Genomic DNA, 20,797 nt, shown 5'->3' with positions numbered 1-20,797 from the left:
GCCCTAGCATGTTCATTCCCTTTCTCTTTCCTCTTCCCTCTTTCTGTCAAATAAATAAATAAATAAAAATAAAATATTCAGGGCTGGAGAGATGGCTTAGCGGTTAAGCGCTTGCCTGTGAAGCCTAAGGACCCCGGTTCGAGGCTCGGTTCCCCAGGTCCCACGTTAGCCAGATGCACAAGGGAATGCACGCGTCTGGAGTTCGTTTGCAGAGGCTGGAAGCCCTGGCGCGCCCATTCTCTCTCTCTCCCTCTATCTGTCTTTCTCTCTGTGTCTGTCGCTCTCAAATAAATAAATTTAAAAAAATAAATAAATAAAATATTCAAAAAAGATAAAAGGGATGAAAAGATGGCTTATCAGTTAAGGTGCTTGCCTGCAAAGCCTAAGGACCTAAGTTCAATTCCCCAGTACCCATATAAGCCAGATGCACAAGGTGGCACATGCATCTAGAGTTCCTCTGCAGTGGCTGGAAGCCATGGCACACCCATTGTCGTGCCTTTCTCTCTCAAAATAATTAGTGGTCGTTTTTTTTTTTTTTTTAAGTAACCAAGCATGGTGATGCATGCCTTTAAGAGGATCATTGTGAGTTCAAAGCCAGCCTGAGACTAGGTAGTAAATTTCAGGTCAGCCTGGGCTAGAGGAAAATCTTACCTTGAAAATATTGATATATAAAAGTGGGCTGGAATAGGAGGATCACAGTGAGTTCCAGGCCACACTGAGATTACACACTGAATTTCAGGTCATCCTGGGCTAAGAGTGAGGCCCTGCCTAGAAAATCAAATCAAAACAAACAAATAGATAAATTAAATTAAAAAGTGGGCTGGAGCCGGGCATGGTGGCACACACCTTTTAATTCCAGCACATGGGAAGCAGACTGTGCGCACATGACTGTGAGTTCGAGGCCATTCCAGGTCAGCGTGAGCTAGAGTGAGACCTTACCTCGAAAAAAAAAAAAAGAAAAAAAAAGTGTGCCAGTGACAGGGACATGACTTAGTGGTTAAAGGCACTTGCTTGCAAAGCCTACTGGCCTGGTTCAATTCCCCAGTACCCACATAAAAGCCAGATCCACAAACTGGCATATGTATCTGTAATTTGTTTGCAGCAGCAAGAGGCCTTCATTTACCTATTTTCTCCCTCTCTCCCTCAATAAATATATAAAAGTAATTGTGGGGCTGGAGAGAGAGCTTAGGGATTAAGGCGCTTGCCTGCAAAGGCAAAGGATCCCAGATTGACTCTCCAGGACCCACATAAGCCAGATGCACAAGGTGGCACATGCATCTGGAGTTCGTTTACAGTGGCTAGAGGCCCTGGTATACCCATTCATTCTCTCACTCTTTCCCTATTTCTCTCTCTCGAATGAATAAATAAATAAAATACATTTTTTAAAAAAGTAATTGTGTGATAATTGATACCAACTGCCAACTTGACAGGATCTAGAATCCTTTAGGAAATAAATATCTGAGTATGACTATGAAGAAGTTTCTAGGCTGTGTTAATTGAGCTGTGACGACCACCTTGAATGTAGACAGCATCATTCTATGGCTGGTTCCCTGACTGAACAAAAACGAAAAAGCCAGCTGAGCACCAGCATTTATTTACCAGCTGCCTTAAAACTCCTGCTGCCATTACTTTCCTGCCATGATGAACTGTACCCTAAACAGTAAGCCAAAATAAGTCCTTTCTTCCTTAACTTTCTTCTGTTAGGTATTAGGAATTCTTTATTTTGTGTGTGCACATGCAGTGTGTATGGTATATGTACAAGTGTGTGCAGAGAAGCCAGAGGAGACTGTCAGTTACTCTCCTTGGCTCATTCATGTATTTCTTTGAGATGAAATAAAGATGAGATGCCTCTGAACCCACAGCTGCCATTATTTCGAGTCTGGTCTCTGCTCCCCCCAGATCTGGGGTTATAGGCATACATGGCCACATCTAGCTGTTTAGGTGGGTACTTTAGAATTGAACTCAGTTTTAGGTCCTCTCAGGCCCTAATGTTTGTGTGATAAGCACTCTTAACTGCTAAGCCATCTCCCCAGTGATTATTTCTGAAACACAGGATTGGGGTCTTATGCCTTAGCCTCCTATAGCACTGTCATGCTCTTTTTCTAGTTCTACAAATGAACATATTGGTTTCATGACAAATCTTTACTAATTTAGGAAACTTAACACATCCCAAGGAGTAAGAACATAATGACTTCCAAATACCTATAACAACTAACTTCAACATCAATTATCAATATATGGCCAATCCCTGTTCTTTTATACACCAGACCACTTCCCTTTTAAACCCCCAAGGGGTTATTTTAAAGCAAATCCCAGATAATATACCACTTCATTCAATAAATACTTATTTGTAACTCTAAAAAAAAGGCCTTAAATAAAAAACACAAAACCATTACCATGCCCCCAAAATTAACATAACATTAATTTTTAATTTAAAAAAACCTTTGAGATTCTCAATGGCATTAATGCCTGAGCAGCTTCCTCGACTCAGTTGTACTGAAGAGGTCCAGGTACACATTGACTACAAAACTGGCAAAAACGACTAGCTCTATTAGTGTTTCTGAGGTTTACCTGTTGAGAACTGCTTCCTTGTCTCCCAGCCGACTTTTAATTTTATTTGTCAGATAGTCCAAAAACAGTGTCCAGATATCCAAACAAGAGAAGTAACCTTCATGAGTAGGCTATGGTACAAAAGAAATCCAGACAGACAATAAAATTACTAAATGTAACTGTTACGTAGAAACACACACATCAGGAATGATAAAACTATAGGCCCAAAGTCCCTTCTTGGTAACTACCACTGGGGCTGTTGTCAGTCGTCACCAATGGGCCCTATTTAACCTAACAAGGATACCACTGTGCACATGAAGGAGATGCTATGTATAACAAAATGAGAACGTGCCAAGTGAAAGCCTATCTTAAAATCTGAGTTTGTGGGCTGGTGAGATGGCTTAGTGGCTAAGGCACTTGCCTGTAAAGCCAAGGGACCCAGGTTTGATTCCCCAAGACCCATGTAAGCCAGATGCACAAGGTGGCACATGCATCTGGAGTTCATCTGCTGTGGCAAGATGCCCTGACATGCCCATTCTCATTCATATTCTCTTTCTTTCTTTCTTTCTTTCTTTCTTTCTTTCTTTCTTTCTTTCTTTCTTTCTTTCTCCCCCCCCCCCTCTCTCTCTGTCAATTTTTCTCTATTTCTCTGAAATAAATAAATCTTTTTTTTTTTTTTAAAGAATTTGCTGTGGGCTGGAGGGATGGCCTAGCAGTTAAGGTGTTTGCCTGCAAAGCCAAAGGACCCAGGTTCAATTCCCCAGGACCCACGTTAGCCAGATGCACAAGGGGGTGCATGTGTCTGGAGTTTGTTTACAATGGCTGGAGCCGTGGCGCACCCATTCTCTCTCTCTCTCCTTCTTTCTCTCTGTCAAATAAATAAAATATTAAAAAAAAAATCTGCCGGGTATGGTGGTACACGCCTTTAATCCCAACACTCGGGAGGCAGAGGTAGTAAGATCACCGTGAGTTGGAGGTCAGCCTAGGCTAGGGTAAAATCTTAGCTGGGGGGGGGGGGGGGATCTATACTTGTGCTCTTCAAGGTAGTCTTTCAGGAAAAGAAACTGAGTTCCAAAGATGAGGTATTCAAGGTCACGGATACTGCCCCTAGCCAATGCTCATTCACCACAAACTATTACAAAGGTAATTGTTTATACATGGAAATGTTAAGGAAAGTAGCAGTGTCAGGTCTTCTTAACAAAATAGACTGAGAATGACTGACTGTTAGTATCACCTCAGGGTATTAAGCCATTTGCAAAGTAGGGGTGAGTGTCAAACAGGCTAGTAGCAACCTCTGACCAGATGTTGACAAGGACAAGGCATAAAAGAAAAGAGCATATCCTTGCAGCCCTAGTTCCTGGGCTGCTATGCTTGCTCAAATCCTTAAAGAAACTTGAGATTCTAGTTCATACAAAATCCAGGTGCCATATTCAACACCATCTTATACATTCAGGTACAATGTGTGGCCCTCAATCTCTAACAGAACCACTCAAATTCTGGCCACCTAGGAGGTCCCTTTGGTTTTGCTAGTAATTGCCTCACTGAATCCCATAATTGGGAGCTGCAGTAGATATGAAAAGAAATAATACAATCACCATTGGGCTTAGTGGCACAGGTCAATAATCCCAGCTACTTGAGCAGTTAAAGACAGAGGAACTTGAGTTCAAGGCCTAGCTGGGCTAGAGTGAGTTTAAGGCCAGCCTGGGCAATTTAGCTAGAACCTGTTAGAAAATGAAAAATAAAGGACTGGGGGGAGCTGGAGATGTGTCTCAGTTGATAGAGAGCTTGCCTAGCATGCATGAGGCCCTGGGTTCAATCCCCAGCACCAACTACAGAGGGGGAGAGAGGAGGATCAGGAATTCAAGGTCATCCTCAGCTACACAGCAAGTGGCCTGGGATGGTAGAAGGAAGAAAGAAGGAGAGGGAAAGGAGGAAGGACTGGAGGGAAAGAGAAGGCAGGGGAGGGGACAGAGAGGGAGAGGAAGAGAAGGGGGCTGGGGGGATGTCATTCAGTAAGGAACATGTGTGAGGTCCTAGGTTTGCATGCTTAGTACCTTTGGGGAAAGAAAGGAAGAATACCACCAACCTTCCTGGGTCAGATTCCTTCTATTTCTGATCCACAAGGAAATCTAAGGTTTACAAAGATGTAAAGAAGTTGCCCAAAGAATGATAAACAAACAAACAGATAAGGATACCAGTTGGTAACATGCTCAAGAAATTCTATACCTAAGTTAAAAATCTCAAGTAGAGGGGTGGAGAGATGACTTCGTGGTTAAGGCATTTGCCTGCAAAGCTAAAGGGCCTCAGTTCGATTCCACAGGTAAGGCAGATGCACAAGGTGGCACCTGCATCTGGAGTTCATTTGCATCACTGGAATCCCTGGTATGCCCCCCTCCCTCCCCCCCCTCCCCCTTTCCCTCTCTCAAATAAATAATTTTTTAAAAATAGCAAGGAGAGAGCTGGGCATGGTGGCACACACCTTTAATCCCAGCACTCGGGAGGCAGAGGTAGGAGGATCACCATGAATTCGAGGCCACACTAAGAGTACAGAGTGGATTCCAAGTCAGCCTGGACTAGAGTGAAACTCTACCTTGAAACACACACACACACACACACACACACACATACATATTTATCTTTCAAGTAGAAAAATTATAATTAAAAAATTCAAGTGGGCCATACTGGTGCATGTCTCTCCTCCCAACACTCAGGAGGCTGAGGTAGGAGGATCACCGGGAGTTCAAGGACAGCCTGGGATACACTGTGAGGCCTATTCACTGCCCAAAGCCTGCCTTTCAGATAAGCTGTGAAGACAGCCATGGAGAAGGTAAAATGAGTGGATTTTGGAGACACACAAATTTTCAGATTGTCCCTCCTCTGCTCCCGTACCCCCAAGCTGAATTCTTTTCCTAAGCACTACCTGTATTCAGAGCTACTTTCAGATTTTAAGGCTCACTGATCATGGAAAATACTGCCTTGTCTGAGTGAGACAAAGGCTAACCTTTGTGCCAAAAGTGGTTTGCCCGTGGATAGATTTCATTTGCATTTATCTTTATGGTAGCCTTGGAAAGGAGACTTGTTTCTTCCTATTGTATAGATAAAGAAATAAAGGTTCAGAAATAAATTTACCTGACCCAAATGACAACAAAAGTAAGAAACAGAATAAGACTAGAATGGCCTGGCTCTTGGTCCAGGGCCCTTTTCCTGGCCGTCAGGCTACATCAGGCACTGCTTTGAGAGGAGAGGGAAAATGAAACAAGCAAGGCCATGGAGACAATGGTGGAGGGTACAGAAAGATAAGGGGCAGAAAGACAGAAATCTCAAGCTCTTACATAGATAACCCAGGAGGCTCAGCAGCCATGGAGACTCAGAGCAAGCCCCTGGTGAGAAGTGGCTACAGGGACTGAAGCAAGGTACAAGATAAAGAGAGATGCAGGAAAGGAACAAAACAGGAGAAAGGGATAAACAGAGACCTCACCACCAGCCAAAGGCAAAACTACTGAGTATACTCATAACCAATGAGTTAAAAAAAATGACACTTTTGGGCTGGAGAGATGGGTCAGTGGTCAAGGTGCTCAATTCCCCAGTACCCACATAAAGCCAGATGCACAAAGTAGTGCATGCATCTGGAGTTTGTTTGCAATGAATGGAGGCCCTGGCATATCCATTCTCTCTCTCTTCTCTCTGTATGCAAATAAATAAATAAATAATTTTTAAGTGGACACTTAGTAGGAGCACATTGTTTGTGAACTGAGAAAAATAATGCTCTCTAGCTCTCTCTCTCTTGCGTGACCATTTACTGTAGAATTTTTAAACATCTTAAGAATTCCCTCCATGTAGGTTCCAGAACCAAGTACAACATGCCATCCTGTCTCTGATCTGTCTCACTACACTAAACCAACACACAGCATGCTCCAGCTCTTGCCCCTCAGCCTGGTGCCCGGTACTGCATTAAATATGAATCTCAAAGACACTCACTCCCATAGCTGACCAGTTTTTCCTATGGGAAATCCAGAGGGCAGAAGGGAGCTGGGCTGACAAATGACCTCCAGGTAAACAGGGGAGAGGATGCCTGCTTGACCCCCTGTATATAAATGATATGGAAATAGATGAGGCCACCCCTCTCAGTTCAGTGGAAAGGTAACACATGCACCTAGATACAGGGGAAGACCTGAATCATCTCCATGGCAGTCTATCTTCTGAGGTAAAGAAACTGCAATCTAAAGAAAGTGAAATGATTTGGACACAGACCAGAAAGAAATAACCAGAGGTCAAATAACATAAACATAATTTTTAGTCCAAGTACAAAGGAGGAAACCTAAGAGACTCATACTACTTTAGAACTTCTTTGGGGTGGAAGGGTAGTTCTGAAGACTGTACCTGGAGCCTCATGCAGGCCAGGCAAGGGGTACTAGACCCCAGCCACACCTTCGTCCCCAAAATATTTTTTGAGCCTCCGTCTATACCATACATACTACTAAAGGAGCCCATTTTACATAAGGGGCAAAATTCACAACATTCCTGTCACTTTTCCCACAACTGCCTGATTTTCTGGCCTCAGCACTGGCTCCTTTCCTGCCTCACCTATCTTACCTACATCTACTTAACACTCATGCCTCCTTTGCTGAAAGCTCCTTTCCTGATCTTAAGATTCCTCTGAATTGGGAAGGGAGAGATGGTGTAACAGTTAAGGCATTTGCCTGCAAAGCCAAAGGATCCAGGTTCAATTCCCTAGAACCCATGTAAAGCCAGACACACAAGGCGGCACATGTGTCTGGAATTCGTTTGCAGTGGCTAGAGGCCCTGGCATACCCATTCTTTCTTCTCGCTCTGCCTCTCTCTCTCTCTCAAATAAATAATTAAAAAAAAAAAAAAAAAGATTCCTCTGAATCTGGCTCAAAACTTCCCCATTTCTGTCACTCCTTTCCACCAGTCTCTTCATCTGCTCTTTTATCTGACACTTCCTCAGTATGAGTCCTCCTGGTCTTGCCTCTGTCCCCAGGAATGGTTCACTACCATCACCAGGTACTCTGATTAATGCAGACAGTGGCTTCTGCAGAGATTATGAAATCAGTCCATAACTCGAAGACCCTAGATATTTAAATTTGGTATTAGTCCTTTTATACTTAACCTCACCTAAAATGTCATGAAGCAAAAGCAAGTTGTTTCTGAAACTTGAGAATTCCCATTTTAAAACTGCCTCCTATACTTTGTAGAGCTGTCCTATTCCCAGGCCCAGTATTCATGAGCTTGAAAGTCATACTTTTGTTCACTCAGCTTAGAGCTAGTCCAGATCCTATGACATGCCTTCTCTAGGGCCAAGGAGTTCACAGAGCCTTGGGGAAGGAGAGAGGGAAATGCATAATAGAGGAGCAAATTTCTAGAGGTCCTCTGACCTATGACTCATCAGCCCAGAATCCTTTCAGATCCCATACCTTGAAGACATGTTTGTTGAAATAAGCAAACTGTGTAAAAAATAAATGTTAAATGTTTGGCATGTTTATTTTTAAAAAAGGAATGTTCAGTGCAGTATGACTCATGATCACCAAAAACTGAAAGTAGTTAAGTCAACAAAATGGATTTTCATTTAGTAGTTTTCAGTGAACATGAACACACCACCACCAAACATAAAACAGATGCAGCTCACAAACACAATGCCCACCCCCAAAGAGCCTGTAAAGCTCACACTTTATAAATTCTTTGAAATTGGGGCTGGAGAGACGGCTCAGCAGTTAAAGGCACTTGCTTACAAAGCTTGACAGGTTTGGATTCAGTTCCCCAGTACTCATGTAAAGCCAGGTGTACAAAGTGGCGCATCTATCTGGAATTCATTTACAGTGACAGGAGGCCCTGGTATGCCCATACTCAACCATTCTCTCTTTTATTCTCTCAAATAAATGATTTTTTAAAAATTTTTTGAAATTAAAAAAAAAAGCCAGTATTCAGGGAAGTTCTACAACAGGCAAAATTAATCTGTGGGGCTATTCCCGGGAGAAGGGGGAAGTAATGAGGAAAAGGAGCATGAGGGGACTTCTGAAGTGCTGGTAATGGTCTACTCCTTAACTTAGGTGGCAGCTTCATGGTGTGTTCATTTGGAGAAAATTCACCTAACTATCATACACATGCTTCTGTGTACCTCTTTTATATGTGTGCCATATTTTAATAACATAGTTATTTTTAAAAAACAAACAGGCAAAGCGATAGCATAATGTGAAAATGTGCAAACTGGACAGTGGGGACAGCTACACAACATTTAATTCACTGAGTTGTTCAACTACAGTAAGTGAATTTCACAGCATAGAAAATTAAACGCCAGCAAAGCTTCCTAGACCTCTGTATGTATATATATAATAGTGACTCACTAGTGTGTAAATTTAGAGGAGATAAGCATTTACTTGTAAAGACTGTATGTCTAGCTCAAAATGCAACAAGAACTCAGAAATATTTGTTCAAAAGGAAAAAGGTTGGCATAACCAAAACCTAACACTGGAGTGTTTTACCACATACAATGTTCTGAGGAATTTTAGCAACAGCTACAAAACAGAAAGACTTGAACCTGGGCTTTCTTGCACTGTGCCTCTCCAGTGTAACAGCAGGGAAGGGTAAGACTACAAGTGTTCAATCCTGTCTCCACCTTCAGTAATAGTGTGAGCCTGAACACATTCCTCTATATCTGTCTACATGGGTCTGGAAGTGAAGATATGACAGACCCACCTCAGGATTATGACAAAAATTGAATGTATTAATCTTTCTATAGAAATGCTTGGGAAGAAGCCAGATGTGGTGGCGCACACCTTTAATCCCAGTACTCAGGAGGCAGAGGTAGGAGGATCGATGTGAGTTCAAGGCCACCCTGAGACTACATAGTGAATTCCAGGTCAGCCTGGGCTAGAGTGAGACCCTACCTCAAAACAAACAAACAAACAAACAAAAGGCTTGGAAATAAATTTCTTTCTCTTGGCTGTAACAAGCAAGCCCTCTCTTCTTGAAGAGAAGGCCAGTTTTGGTTTAGTTTTACCTGATGAAAAGTGTACTTGAACAAGAGGGTCAGAAACTCCACTACAGGGAACTGGGAGTAGGACTCAATTCTTCTGAGGTGGACACTCACGAAGAGCCGCAGGAAGTCAGTAAACTTCTCAATGTAGCTACGTAAAGAAGATAAAAGGTGATATGAGAAAAATAGCCATCTCCTTTAAAAAAAAAAAAAAGACTTAAATTAATTCAAAATTTATTTCAGTACAGAACTATATGAATTTACAATGTATTTTCAGTTGAAAACAGAAAGGCCTGTAATAATCAATCACCTATGATACAGGTTGTTACCACCTGAAACACAGTAGAAGAGCGGCTTCAATTCTCAGGTGCTCCCCACCAAGGCTAGTTCCAAGATAGCACTTGCCTGTGTTCTAACTCATCAGTGTCAGGACCCAACCAAAAGAAAGGAAATGGAGCTTAAAAGGTGATGGCTAGATTATTGTGTCATCATCTCAATGTGGCAAGGCTAGAAGGCTGGTTCTCTGCGAGGAGGTAAAGTGTACTACTAACAAATGAACGAGGTGATCTGGAAGGCACAGCACCTAGGTGGATATTCTAGGACTCACACACCTCAGTGTTTGTCCCGCCCCTCCTTACACCAGCACAAGGAACATGCACATCCCCACTCAAACCTAAGGGAGGAAGACTGGAAGCTCAATAGTCTAGTCTGATGCTTCCATTTCACTCATGAGAGTCAAAGAGGTAAAGTGAGAGGCTCAAGGGCCTTCCCACTCCAGTGCCCTTTTTATGCATGGCACAGTGATTCCCCAAATCATTTGTATTCACAAAATCTTATCGGGGGAGTTCGGGGCTGCAAGGGTAAGAGGTTTCTGTTACTAAACACATAGTATATTATCACTCTCACATTTCAGAAACTGTCATTTTAAGCCCCCAGTAACAAAAGTTGATTAGAAAATGAGTAGACAAGCCATTAAACATCACATTTTATAGACCAAAAAAGGAAGATACACTAGGTCTCAGCTGAAAATTAATAATGTCTAGTAGCAATTCTGAAACCTTAACTGCAAAAGGCTACATCGTAAAGCAGAGACATATGAAACAACAAAGGGGGAGAAGAAAGACACCCATCAGAAAAACAAAACTGGCCCAGAAATACAGTGTTTGCTGCTGTTTCTATGACTTGTTCCTTTAGGAAGGCCACCTTGCCTGTCTGACCTCTAAATGGCTGGCATGTGGGCTTACCTGTGACATTTTAAGAGTTTAATTTGTCTCTGTGGACTTGGAGCCAAATATTCAGTAAGGTGCTAAAACTAAAACCAGCAGGATTTCGTTTTGGTATGGGTTTTGAGACATGGCCTTGCTCTGCATCTCTACATACGTGGAACTGGCCGTGTAGACCAGCCTGCCCTCAAACATGCAGTGATCCTCCCAGTTCTGGGATGATAGATGTAAGCCACAGTGCAGGGACTAACACAAATTGCTTTGAGATAAAGGAAAATGTGTGGCAGCTCCTTTCTGACCCTGAAGCAGTAATCATTTCTTACTCGACATGTCCACTTCATAATCACAGTTTTTTCACAGACCTGCCAGTCATCATTTGGCCACCTGACTGATCTCACGGAAGATGAACTTGCTGCCCATAAAAGAATAAAGACAAGTCAGAAAAAGAGTACCTCACCATCTCAAGTTTATCTTAATCTTCAACCATACTAAAACAATTCAACCAGGCAAGGCAGCTCACACCTCTAATCTGAGACCTGGGGAGGCTAGGAAGGAAGACTGTCACATTGAGGCCAGCCTGGATTACATAGTGATTTCCAGACCAACCAAGGGTACTGAGTAAGACCTTGTCTCAAAACAAAACAATCAACAACAAAAAAAATTCCCCTAGCTAGAAAGAACCAACAAACAAAAATCCAATATGGCCCTTCAACAGCTGAAACATTTAATTTCACCTCATTTTCTTGCTTTGCCCACCTTCTGGTACAGGTACTAATGGAACAGTATAAAGTAGAAAGAGACAGTAAGAAAAGAAGCCAAGGACCTGGTTAAGCAGCTCATAAACTGAATGAAAGAAAACCAAGCAGTTAAGTGTTAGTGAGAGGCTACAAGCTAGAAAGCAAGCATAGTACCACTCACATCACTTTTTGCTTCCAACACCTCTGGGCTTTCACAGGGCAACAGGAAACATATGATTAAAATATAAAACCAAGAGCACAGAGGTTACCCAGAACAAAGTCGGAGTCCAGATGACCCATGATGAAGGTTCTATAACACCTGAATATAAGCTAAGACAATGGATGACCAACAGTTTTCATAACATGAAGACAGCCTTTCTTAATCAAAGGTAGAACAGATATGACACTTTGTGAATTGTGAAATATTTATATTTACATGGAAAGTTACTAGTAAATAATGAAAATAAATTATCCTAGTGGACTATGAGTACTTTTGTTATTACACACAGCAAATGTCACACAAAAAAGCTGGTTTATAATGAAAATGAAACCTTACATTCAATTTTTTTAACTTTGGAAAAACTTTAAACTGCCAAGTTTAAAGACCAGCTAAAAAACTATCTTGCCAGGCATGGTGGTGTACACCTTTACACCTTTAATCCCAGCACTCGGGAGGCAGAGGTAGGAGGATTGCCAAGAGATCGAGGCCACACTGAGACTATAGAGTGATTTCCAGGTCAGCCTGAGCTACAGTGAGACTCTACACCTCAAAAAAGAAAAAAAAAAAAAAAAGCTATCTTGGCTTTAGGCATCTGATTTTATAGCCTGCTACTCAAGGAAAAGGAACAGCTTAACTCTATTCTACCCAACAGTAACAGACACACAGTAAGAACTGACTAAAGTACTAGCAGCTATGCTACTCTGCTGCTCTGCTTTGACATTTCTTCAGTCTACATGACTGCTTGTGATACATGTCCCAGCTGCCCTCATCTTGGTTCAGCAGTGGTTATTGGGTTAATCCAAGTGATGAGATAGTGGGCTGTGAGGCAGCCCAGTGTAGAGCCCTTGCCTAGTATGTGCAAAGCTTTAGGTTCCATCCCCAGCATACCACAAAAACAAACAAGCAAACAAAAAACACAAAGTTGTAAGATACAAGTGACAGACCTGCCCAGGAAAAAACTATCGAGCCCCGGACATCAGAGTAGTTGAAGAACAGACCAAGAGATAGTACCAAAGCAGTATGCATGGCACACTTAACCACACATGGATACCGCAACCTTCCCATGAACGGCCATCAGTGTGTAATGCTCATAACACTAGCATTTCTATACTCTGCAAAATATCCACTGGGAAAAGTCCCATAGTGAAAACCAATAAGCAAGTGAGAAGGGCGAAGTAACCCCTGTACCTCCACAGAGTACTTCTGTTCTGGCCTACATAGGAGCAGGATGCTCAGTTCCTGTACACCTCAGACCCGCAGACCGTGAGGTCAAGGCAAGGGTATGGACAGGAGGAACAGTCGGGGGGTGAGAGGGACAACAAGGTTTACACAATTCACCCACTTCTCACACTCAGCTGAGTTCCCTAAACCTCCCAAGCCTTAGCTCTGCCTGGACTTGCTGGGACCCACCTACCTTTCCATTTCTCACCAGGAGTTTATAAATGTTCTGAAACCAAAGGGTGTTATAGATACCACGGGCACAACACGACACGACAGGACAGTCAGGCCCTTCTTCAGGGCATAATCCCTCCTGTTCTCATTACCTCTCATCAAGCTCCTCTAGCCTGCTCTTCACCGTGTGGGCATTATTATCCTTGGTGATTTTTTGCAGGAGGTAAAAGGTCTGCTGGAACATTCGCAGTAAGTACTCCTCAAACTCCACAGGCACACAGTTCTTAGACATGAGTTCATTGATGCAGGACATGGCCAAGACCCCCAGGCGGCCACGCTCCTGACCCAGAGAGCAGTTCTGGCTACTGCCGTTTACTGATGCCATCTTTCGGGCCCGGATGTCACAGCCAAAGCGGGCAAAGTGGAAGATGGTGGTGAGGAGGGATGGGGTGATGCTGGCAGATAGAGGAATCCAACTGAAGAGGTGGGCCAGGCACTCCAAGGCCAGGGAACACACATACTCACTCTCCATGTCCAGGAGGGGGATGGGATGACTCAGCAGTTTGGCTGAACTAGGACTCTGCAACAGGTTACTCAGTAAATCACCTGGAAATTTAAAACATGCTTTTTTTATTACACCTAGTATCAAATCTCTTAGAACCACTATAAGGAATTCTCTTTTTCCAAAAAATAGCTTAGTTACCTATACAAGTAAAATACAAAAATCGGTACACTTAATGTTTAACACTAACTACAGGGGTTCGGGGTGTAGCTCAATGGTAAAGCCCATACTTAACATCTGAGTGTGTACAAGGCCCTAGGTTCAATCTCTGAAACCAAATATACATACAAATATGGTAGTGTACATATGTAATGCTACCACAGTTTGAGGCCAGGCTAGTTTACAATGCAAATTCTAAGATAGCCAGGAACATAGCAGACCCTGTCTCACAAAAACAAAATAAACAAAACAAAACCAGCCAAACAAAATAAAGCCAATACAGCAAGACAAGATAACTAATTTAATGGGGGTTACATTTCAAAACAGCACTTTTCCAGGACTCACAGTAGTGGGAAAGCCAAGGGGATTAGTTTCTAGCTATAAAAACTTGTATTGTAACCAGGTGTAGTGGCACATGGCTTTAGTTCCAGCAATTGGGAGGATGAGGTAGGAAAATAGTTGTGAGTTTGAGGATAGCCTTGGGCTATAGAGTGAGTTCCAGATCAGGTCAGGCTATAGTTAGACCCTGGGGGGGGGGGGAGCTTATGCCCTACCCATATTTTCCTCGTTTTTCTTGTATGCTCTAAAACTATAACCTTGTTTTTAGAAAATATAAATATAAATAAATAAAACCCACTAAACCAGGTACAGGGTCTATCTGTAATCTTTGAAGCTATAGTAGGAGGCTCTCAAGTTCCAGGTCAGTTTAAGCTATGTAGCAAGACCCTATGGAAAGAAAAACCAACAGGGTATGGGAGCTGGCTCAGTGAGCGAAGTGCACCCTGTGCAAGCATGAGGGCCGTGTGTGATTCTCGGCTCTCGTGTAAAGCCAAGCATGGTGGTTAAGAACCTGTAAGCTCAGTGCTGGGAGTGGTAAATTTCCAGGGCTTGCTAGCTAGCTAATCTAGCCAAATCAATGCAAGACCCTGTCTCAAAAACAGAAAATTGGAGAGTGGCTGAGGAAGACACTTGGTCAACTTTTGTCCTCCAGACATGCACACATAAACTTTCAAACACATATTCACATGCCAAAATGAAAAACAAAAAAACTACCACCAAATATAAAATCACAGCCCAAATGAGTTAAAGATTTAAAGCCATAAACAAAGTTTAAAGTTCATAGAAAAAAAAAGAGGGAGGGAGGGAGAGAAAAAGAGAAGTTGTGTGTGGTGGAACATGCCTTCAAGCCCAGTACTTCAGAGGCTAAGTGAGGTAAGATCACCAGGAATTTGAGGCCAGCCTGGGCTAGTGTGAGTTCCAGATCATCCTGGACTAGAATAGAGTGAGACCCTCTTTAAAAAAAGAGACAGAATGAGAATGAGTGAATTTGAACACTGGGGAAAAGATGAAAGATTTGCTAGAGTAACCAAAACACAAACTTACACACACACAAAAAAAGATACTGATGAGCATAACAATACTGTAGCAGGTAGTTTGCATGTGATAGTGTAAATGTACAGCCCATAGACTCAGGTGTTTTACTAAAGTTAAGCTTCCTGCTTAATCCTTTAGCAACCTGCTGAAGGACATGTCACTGGGGAGTGGGCAGATCCTGAGGTCCAGCCCTAAGGTGGGTTTGGGGACAGATCTTGACTCCAGCCCAAAGGTGTTAGTGTTTTTTGATGCAGGCTACTGGTGGTTTATTTCTACATGGATCTATGAAAAGGGGCCAGATTCTTCTGCCATTGATAGAACTTCCCCTGGACCTGTAAGCTTGAAATAAATCCTTTCCTCCATAAACTGTGTCTGGCTGCATGTTTGTTCCAGCAAGGAGGAGCTGACTACAATAAACACCAACAGGTAATAGCTTCTCATCAATGAAAAACATTCTAGGAAGGTGACCAGGACAGCAAACTACTAAAAAGTAGTAGTATTTAAAATAAAGAAGGAAAGTGCTACTCAGCAAGTAGCACCCCAATATGCAGACAGGCCATGGACATGAAGAGACAAGGTTCTAAAGAAGAAATACAGAAGAGCTGTCAAATACAGAAACATAAAATTCATCACCAATTAGAAAATGTAAATAAAAGACACACACACATACAAAAAAAAAAAAAAAAAAAAAAACAAGAATGTTGGAGATGCCGAGTGAGCAAGGGGAGCACACAGGAATGCTCCCATAGCACTGGCAAGAGAATAACAGCTTTCACAGAACCTGCACTCTGGAATTCTTTTACTATTTACTACTCATCCTATCAACGGACCATTCCTTTCCTGATGTTCCAAAGCAACCTTCACACAGATCTATGAGGGGACAGTCAGAGGATCCTGGGTAGGGGTAGTTAGAGGCAATCTGCTTTCCTGTGTATTGTATGATTCAAGAAGCTAACAGAAATAATGGCCTAAAAGCACAGGTAAGAGCAGGAAAGACCACAAAAGGGGAGTTTGAAATAAAAGGTCAGAAACAGAGTAATACTACCACTCTACTTACATATTAATATGCACAGATACAGATTAGTAAACTTTTATAACAACACATCACCAAGAGGCAACGTATCATACACACTAAATAGCTGTTCATTGTGGGGAAAGGGAGGAGGAAGGAGAATGGGCTTGGAAGGAAACAGGTATCACTAAGAAGGGCCTGACACACACCAGTGTTACTCAAGTGCTGTGACCTGCATAGGATGATGAAATTCACTACCTGCATTTCTGGCCTAAATTACTTTTTTTAATGTGTGCTCATGGCAGGTGTGATGTGTATATGCGTGTGTGCACAGATGGGTCCCCTCCCACACACAACAGAAGGTTTGTCCCCATCATTGCTCATCTGCTTGTTTCCCTGCTTCTGGAGCTTTAGTGCTCTTATGAGACCCAGCAAGTCTCCAGGCTCTGCTCCCCCCACAGGACTGGGGTTACAGATGTGCATGGACACAGCCAGCTATTTAGTTCAGTTCTACGAACTGAACTCAGTGGTTTCAGCTCTTATGCTTGCTCAGAAAGTGCTCTAACCACAAAGCAATCTCTCTAGGCGTGGCTTTAACTTGTAAATACAGTATTACTATAAAGGTTCAGTTTTCTAAGTCCTCTAGAGGCCCTTGAGGGTCCCAAACACGTTTTAAGGGTTACTCAAATAAAAATCAGTTTTTTTTTCAGTGTTGAACACTCACACATGTGCAAAGCAAACATTTTACCGCTGGGCTATGTATACCCCAACACCTCAAAAATATTTTTAAAATACTAAGAGGTTATCATCTTTTTTCATTTTTATTATCTTCTAAGTCACAGAGCTTACCAGAAGTTATTACACATGTGACACTGCAATGGGCAAAATGCAGAAATTGTCCTGCAGATAGAAATTTGCAACCACATAAAGCAAAAGCACTTTTCCACTATATTTTGGGTTTTGTTCTAGAAAATATAATTATCCTCTATTTTTTTTTAATTTTTATTTATTTATTTGAGAGCGACAGACACAGAGAGAAAGACAGATAGAGGGAGAGAGAGAGAATGGGCGTGCCAGGGCTTCCAGCCTCTGCAAACGAACTCCAGATACGTGCGCCCCCTTGTGCATCTGGCTAACGTGGGACCTGGGGAACCGAGCCTCGAACCGGGGTCCTTAGGCTTCACAGGCAAGCGCTTAACCGCTAAGCCATCTCTCCAGCCCCAATCCTCTATTTTTAATACATATTTTTATTTTATTTGAGAGAAAGAGAGGCAGAAAGAGAGAGAGAATAAGCATATCAGCCACTGCCAATGAACTCCAGACACATGTGCCTCCTTGTGCATCTGGCTTATGTGGGTACTGGGGAACCAAACCTGGGTCCTTTGGCTTTGAAGGCAACTGCCTTAACCATTAAGCTATCTCTCCAGCCCCAAATTATCCTCTATTAAAACACATATTATGTGTTAGTATGCAAAACAATTGTATTTTTAAATAATTCTCATTTATTTGAGAATGACAGACAGAGAAAGAGGCAGATAGATAGAGAATGGGGGCTGGAGAGAAGGCTTAGTGGTTAAGCGCTTGCCTGTGAAGCCTAAGAACCCCAGTGGGAGGCTTGATTCCCCAGGACCCACATTAGCCAGATGCACAAGGGGGCGCACATGTCTGGAGTTCATTTGCAGTGGCTGGAAACCCTGGCGCACCCATTCTCCGCCCCCCCCCCCCCCCGCACACGCACTCTCTCTCTGTACCTCTTCCTCTCTCTGTCGCCCTCAAATAAATAAATTTTAAAATATTTTTTAAAAAAGAGAATGGGTATGCCAGGGCCTCCAGCCACTGCAAACGAGCTCCAGAAACATGCACCCCTTATACATCTGGCTTACATGGGTCCTGGGGAATCGAGCCTTGAACCAGGGTCCTTAGGCTTCACAGACAACTGCTAAGCCATCTCTCCAGCCTCAAGATTTGTATTTTTAAAAAATATTTATTCATTACTAATTTATTTATTTATTTGGACAAAGAGAGAGAGAAATGTTGGCCAGGATGCAGAAAAAAAAGGAACACTTCAACACTGTTGGTGGAAATGCAGTCTGGTACAGCCATTTGGAAATCAGTATGGAGGTTCCTGAGATAACTAAAAATCGATTTATCATGACTCAGCTATAGCACTCCTAGGCATATATCCTAAGGACTCATCTCACTACCTTAGAGATATGTGCTCAACCACGTTTATTGCCACTGTATTCACAATAACTAGGAAATGAAACAAGCATAGATGTGCCTCAACTGATGAATGGATAATGAAGATGTGGCACATTTACACAATGGAGCTCTACTCAATAGCAAAGAAAAATGAAGTTATGAAATTCAGGATGGATCTGGAAAGGATTATACTAAGTGAGGTAACCCAGGCCCAGGAAACCGAATGTCACATATTCTCTCTCATCTGTGGATCCTAGCAACAAATAACTGGACTTCTGTGTAAGTAGGAAGAAAACTCAGTAGCATAGGCCAGTGGGCTAGAAAGGAGATATAAAGGGAATATTAAGGGAGGGGGGACCTAATAGGATGGTATTGTATATACGTAAGTAGAAGAACAGATTAATGGGGGTGAAAAGGCCTAAGTGAGGTCAGGTGAAGAGATTGAGTAAAGGAAAGGTGGAAGGAGGGCTTACCAAAATCTAAGAGGATTTAAATAAATCATATGGAAACCTACATTTTTGGACAATGGAACACTCAGGAGCCATAAATTGTTACTAGAAAATTTTCAGTGCAAGGGATGGGATAACTTCCAGTGAACTGTTGGCCAGGGAGGCCCCTGATGCCCCCAATACATTACAGGCCATTGCCGAGGCTCTTGGTTTCCCACCAGGAATGTACAGTAAGACAGTATTGCTGAAGACTCCACATACTTGGGCTACTAGGCCACTGAGAAATCCTGCTGGAACTGAGCTGATAACCTTCTCCATGTAGACCAGCTGACAGAAAGCTGGAAGAAATAATTCTGCATGCATTTTAATGGGAGAGAGAGAATCACCAGTGAAGATACTCAGCAGTGGACACTACAAGCCTTATATTTTGCCAGCCAGGCCAAATGAGCCAATGGTGCAATAATGGCATATCTGTCATGGTAGAAACCAACTGCCCTCCAATTGGACTGGATGCCCGCTCCATGGGAGGGAATACATCCCTGATACTGAAAACCTACAACAGGGGTAGTCATGAGCCCTAGGGGTGTAACAACTACTAATGTCTAGCTAAACATATATACTATATGTTTACATATATACATATATATATGTATATATATATATATATATATATATATATACATATACATATACATATACATATATGTATACATATATGTCCATCAAACTGCACACTAAGCACTTCTCTTAATGTTCATACCCATATATTAATGCTCGTCTCACTTTTGGTAGAGAACCTTCTCTTTTCAGATGGCAGTGACCTTGGGATGACTCAGAAGGCATCATGATACTGGGAAGACGTGACAGAGAAGTGCTCAGCACTGCAATATCTCTATCACACCTTCCAAGGCTCAGGGTCCATTGCAGAAGAGGTGGCATAAAGAATGTAAGAGCCAAAGGAAGGGTAGGACTCCCTACAGCGTGCTCCCCCCAGACACACAATGGCCTGGATATCCATGACCTCAAAGTGCCTGACACTACCTACACAAGACCATCTCTTTTTTTTTTACTTATCAGATATTTTTTTTTATTAACAAATTCCATGATTATAAACAATATCCCATGGTAATATCCTCCCTTCCCCACTTTCCCCTTTCACAAGACTATCTTAATAGGAGGTAAAAGATCATTACATCAAAATAAGAGAGAGACTGATTGAGAGGGTGATGGGATATGATGGAGAATGGAGTTTCAAAGGGGAAAGTGGGGGGAGGGAGGACATTACCATAGGATATTGCTTACAATCATGGAAGTTTTTTAATAAAAAATTGATTAACTAAATATTTATTCATTACTAATTTATTTATTTGGACAGAGAGAGAGCCAGACAGACATAGAGTGTACTCATAGGAGCCATGAGTGACCCTCCTAAGTCATCCTCAGAGCTGAAGAATCTCTATCACAGACAGAGCTAACAATGATCAGAATGGGTAGGAGGATCTGCTCAGTGTCACAAACTAAATTGCAAGATCAGACCTCAAAATCTAGGGAAGATGTGACCAGAAGAGGTAACAGTAACCAAAATGACCAATACATAGACTACGATCTGACTTTGAACAGTAGGTTCCTGTCCGTGCTCAACCTCCCACTGGCCATTGTATCTCTGTCAAGTTGTCCTGCAAAGCCTGTTTCCTTGCTTATAAAGGAGAGAGAAAATCGACTGCTCATTACAACATCCACCTAGTGTAGTAAGTGGTTACCACTGTGGTAGGGTTAGAAGATTAGGCAGCAATTTAGGGAACTACACTGAGAAATAAACCACATACACCCTCAAGCCTTCTACATTCAGACTGTTAAAGCTGTTGCAAGGACCAGTTTTCCTTGCAAATAAGTGCACAGAAAACTACTAGAATAAAGTATAGG

The 20,797-nt window shown here is 42.3% G+C and overlaps 1 protein-coding gene across 2 annotated transcripts in view; it reads right to left on the bottom strand.

Annotated features, from left to right (window-relative positions):
- Nucleotides 1–20,797, bottom strand: part of Xpo6 (exportin 6) — a 133,196-nt gene that overhangs the window by 50,761 nt on the left and 61,638 nt on the right. For both annotated transcript variants that reach the window (XM_045131052.1, XM_004668360.2), the window contains exons 7-9: nucleotides 13,269–13,722; nucleotides 9,569–9,695; nucleotides 2,572–2,681 (exon numbers count right to left, since the gene is read on the bottom strand). In XM_045131052.1, coding sequence (XP_044986987.1) covers nucleotides 2,572–2,681; nucleotides 9,569–9,695; nucleotides 13,269–13,722 — 691 coding nt within the window. The remainder of the gene's footprint in view (nucleotides 1–2,571; nucleotides 2,682–9,568; nucleotides 9,696–13,268; nucleotides 13,723–20,797) is intronic.

This window comes from Jaculus jaculus, chromosome 12 (assembly GCF_020740685.1).
Source record: "Jaculus jaculus isolate mJacJac1 chromosome 12, mJacJac1.mat.Y.cur, whole genome shotgun sequence".
NCBI classification, from domain to species: domain Eukaryota; kingdom Metazoa; phylum Chordata; class Mammalia; order Rodentia; family Dipodidae; genus Jaculus; species Jaculus jaculus.
Note: the sequence above shows the minus strand (reverse complement) of the source record. Positions and strands in the feature narration are given on the sequence as shown.